Here is a 3,569-nt window from a genome sequence, read left to right on the forward strand (position 1 = left end):
TTTGGGGCTGGCCAGTCCGCTGGAGCTGGAACTCGATGGCTCCGCCATTAGCAATCGCAATGTGTGGAAAAAGGTCAGCGGGCCAGAGCATCGATGACTTGGCTGGGATGGGATTCGATTGGGGCTTGGCTTGGCTTGGAGCTTAAAGTTTTCGGTTCCAGTTCATATGGAATTGCAGTTTCATTGCCGGTCTCTGTGTGCAATGACAGTTTTCCGCCTGGCCGAAAGTTCAATGCACCTCGGGTGCATTATGCACAGAAAAGAATTGCTTGACACTTCAGTCGGTGACTATTCTAGCAACATAGTGCAAAAATATATTTATTCTTCTAGCAAAAACGCTTTTTAAGTGTTAAATGATTTTAAAAAGTTCGGAAATATACTAGATATTATAAACATATTGCGGAATAATAAGGTAAATTGTGAATACAAATAAAAAAGCTGATTGGCCAACAATATTTTGAATGTTTTATACCAAAAAACTTGTTTAGTCTGCAGATGTTTGCGTTCAACTTTTTATGATATCAGTGTTCAATAATATTGGTCAATTTAAATAAATCGTTTGAAAGGAATGCAATATATAAAATATTTATTATCAGGATCGGCTTCAGCTAATTTACATTTGATTAACATAGATGTTCTCGTTTTGAGTGTGTAATCACTTCGAAATTACACGCATTTCTTTCAGTGCAGGTGTGTGAGCTGTTGCTCCAGCTGTCAATTAATGGCAAATGTCAGGGGCTGGCTTTGAAGCATTAATCATAATTAGTTATGCCACACGCCGGCAACAACAACGATGGCTATTGATATGTGGACTGTAAACTGTAAACAATTAGAGCTGATTTGAAAAACGCTAACTGTAATTGGGAGTCGAGTGTTGTGTTGGGTTCAAGTGGCAGCTGGTCTGTCGAAAGTCGTGCTCGGCAATTAGCCGCATTTAGGCATTTGGGCTTAGGCCGCCTCGCGAACACGTAACACCAACTTGGTGGCCGGGACTTTGGGCCGAGATCTGAGGCGATTTGCTCTAAGGGGGACAATGGGTACAAAGGTGATATGTGCGTCAGCTTCGTGGGCGTAGGTCTATGCGTATCATTCGCTGGCTGAGCCCTTCGGGAAGTTATCTAATCCAATTAGGAGCTGTTGGCATTACGTAAACGGCGGAGCTGAAGGGAGTGAGCCGGCAATTTGACAAACAGTTCGCCGCTTGCCGACCATTGTTTTCGATTAAGTTTTGAGCAGCAACTGACCGAAATTCGTTATAAAATTGCACTGCAGTGGACAGCGGCAAAGCAAACATTTTAAACAATTATAAAACTTGTTTTACGCTCGACAACACTACAAACAGCGAAGTGCAGCCAGCGTTTTGCCATCAAATGCGGCGTGGCTGTCAAGTGCAGTTTTCCCCATTTTCCGTTCCTGTTCCACATCCGTTTCACCCAAACAATTGTTTTGTCATCGGCGGCAGATGCACATGTATACCGCCCTAAAGAACGAGTCGCATGATGGCAGAAACAAATGCGATTTATACATTTTTATTTGGTACGATAATCTAGTTATGGCAAAGCCTGTGAAAAGTAAGTTATTTTCTAGGGATTACCATTAAGAATCAGTTGGCGTAGGTGCTTGCTTCCATTTGTCTGTTCCAATTTTATGATATTTGTTTCAGTCAAGAAAATATGTCGACGAACACAGAGGATCTGGGACGCCTTTTGGCCGTGATTGGGGATGAGGTTTGAGCCTAAAAATAATATTTACAAATCAAAATGTCCACACACAATTTTTTCAGGACACGTGTGTCGGCTTTCTGCTTGGTGGCATTGGAGAGGTCGACGAGGATCGTGAGACCAACTTCATGGTCGTGGAAAGGGGTAATCTCATTTCGGAGCTCAAAAGCTTTCCTATATATCAGACCACTATTTCGTAATTGGTTCTCGTATCGTTTTCCATTGTATTCCAGACACCACCCCCAAACAGGTCGAAGAGTGTTTCAAAAAGTTCCTGAGGCGACCGGACATAGCCATCATTCTGATCAATCAGGTTTACGCGGATATGATTCGCCCCACTGTCGATGCTCACAATCTGGCCGTGCCCACTGTGCTGGAGATTCCTTCGAAACAGCATCCCTACGATTCCTCCAGGGACTCGATTCTGAAGCGGGCCCAAGTGAGTTATAGTGCGCCGTCAACGGGTTAGCCCCAAGTCCTTACCAACTCTTCTCCAGAGAGTCATCAGTCCGCCCGAGAGGCACTACTAGCGGCTCAGTTTTCGGCAGTCACTTTTGGGGAGTTGGGGGAGTCTAATGAAGGATTTTGCATACTTTTCAAATGCATACCAAATGCTGGTGCTACAAAGTCGTTGGAACAGTTCTCGAAAACAGATACACACAAACATAGATATATTCACACAGAAATGATGGGGGAAAATAAAGCTTATACCTACATGGGGCAACTTTTCAGCTCATGCGTTTTAAGGAAATTGCCAAAAAAAACTGCAGCAGCAACAATCTGAAAAGAGAAAAGCAACAAAAATGCCTTGCGCTTGCAACAAAATTGAAAACAGCAACCGCACAAAAACAAATCAAAAGAAAAAGAAAAGCCATAGCAAAGTACCAACAAAGTGAACGAAAACGATACAAATAAGCGCTGAAATGCCAATACATGGCAAAAATGCCAGAAGAAAACCGAATAAAACCAAGTATAACAAAACGGCGAACCCAAAAAGGGACAACAGAAACCTGACAAAATAAAAACTCTTAAAAAGACAGCACAGTTTACGTTGTCTGGATGGATCTGGATCTGGACCCAGTTGCAGCGAATGTCGGGGAAAGCGGCTTCTTACGGGCTGCTTAGCGCTACAAAAGCATGCGAAAACAATATTCGAGCAAAGTATTTTGCGCCAACTTTTCGCACCAAGAAGTTGGCGCCGAGAATGCATTCAGAAACTTCTGCTCCAGTGACAAGTTTTCTGGAACCGAGCCCCCAGAATCCAGAGATGGAGCAGGACGTAGCCCTCCCTGGTGGCCCCACAAAAGCGCAGCAGCAAGCAGGCAATATTCCGCACCTCCGACACAGGAATCCCGCCCGAAATTTGGCTATATAATGCTTTAATCTTGGCTAAAAGGCATTCACAAGCAATTGCTATGCAGTTTGGCCTAGCATGACATGACACACCTAATGCTATTGTTGATAAAGAAAATGACTCATTAATATCGCCACCATGTATCAATTTGACTTTGACAAAATCCTTCCAGCTATGAAGGACCAAAGGAACAACCAGTGAAATTTCTATGATCAACGGGCCTTGACAAAAATGAATCTCCATATTCCAAAAAAGTACAATCTTATATGTAAGGAACTAGTATACTTTAAGTATCCATAAACGTATGCCTTCTTCTTTTAAAAGTTCTGCTATTATTCATTTTGTACTCATTTTCCAATCATACATGTATTGCCAACGCCATTAAAATAAAGTCTCCCCAAAAGTCTGCAAAAATTTCTCGTTCGCCCGGCACTCTTTCAAATATAAGATAATACTTTTGGGGGGTCCTTAAATTTCTTCCATAGATGACAGGA

The 3,569-nt window shown here is 42.6% G+C and overlaps 1 protein-coding gene across 1 annotated transcript; it reads left to right on the forward strand.

Annotated features, from left to right (window-relative positions):
• The first annotated feature begins 1,634 nt into the window (after window positions 1-1,634).
• Window positions 1,635-2,452, forward strand: LOC117143545 (probable V-type proton ATPase subunit F 2). The gene is made up of 4 exons (XM_033308284.1): window positions 1,635-1,727; window positions 1,784-1,865; window positions 1,955-2,160; window positions 2,219-2,452. The coding sequence occupies exons 1-4, from the start codon at window positions 1,674-1,676 to the stop codon at window positions 2,249-2,251; spliced, it is 375 nt and encodes a 124-aa protein (XP_033164175.1). The 5' UTR covers window positions 1,635-1,673; the 3' UTR covers window positions 2,252-2,452.
• The last annotated feature ends 1,117 nt before the right edge of the window (window positions 2,453-3,569 follow it).

Source organism: Drosophila mauritiana, chromosome 3R (assembly GCF_004382145.1).
Source record: "Drosophila mauritiana strain mau12 chromosome 3R, ASM438214v1, whole genome shotgun sequence".
NCBI lineage: Eukaryota > Metazoa > Arthropoda > Insecta > Diptera > Drosophilidae > Drosophila > Drosophila mauritiana.

Excerpts from the sequence above, each read along its gene's own strand:
- LOC117143545 (XM_033308284.1), top strand. The coding sequence starts at position 1,674 with ATGTCGACGAACACAGAGGATCTGGGACGCCTTTTGGCCGTGATTGGG. Across the intron at positions 1,728-1,783 it reads TGGCCGTGATTGGGGATGAG|GACACGTGTGTCGGCTTTCT; the intron begins GTTTGAGCCTAA and ends CAATTTTTTCAG. Across the intron at positions 2,161-2,218 it reads CGATTCTGAAGCGGGCCCAA|AGAGTCATCAGTCCGCCCGA; the intron begins GTGAGTTATAGT and ends ACTCTTCTCCAG.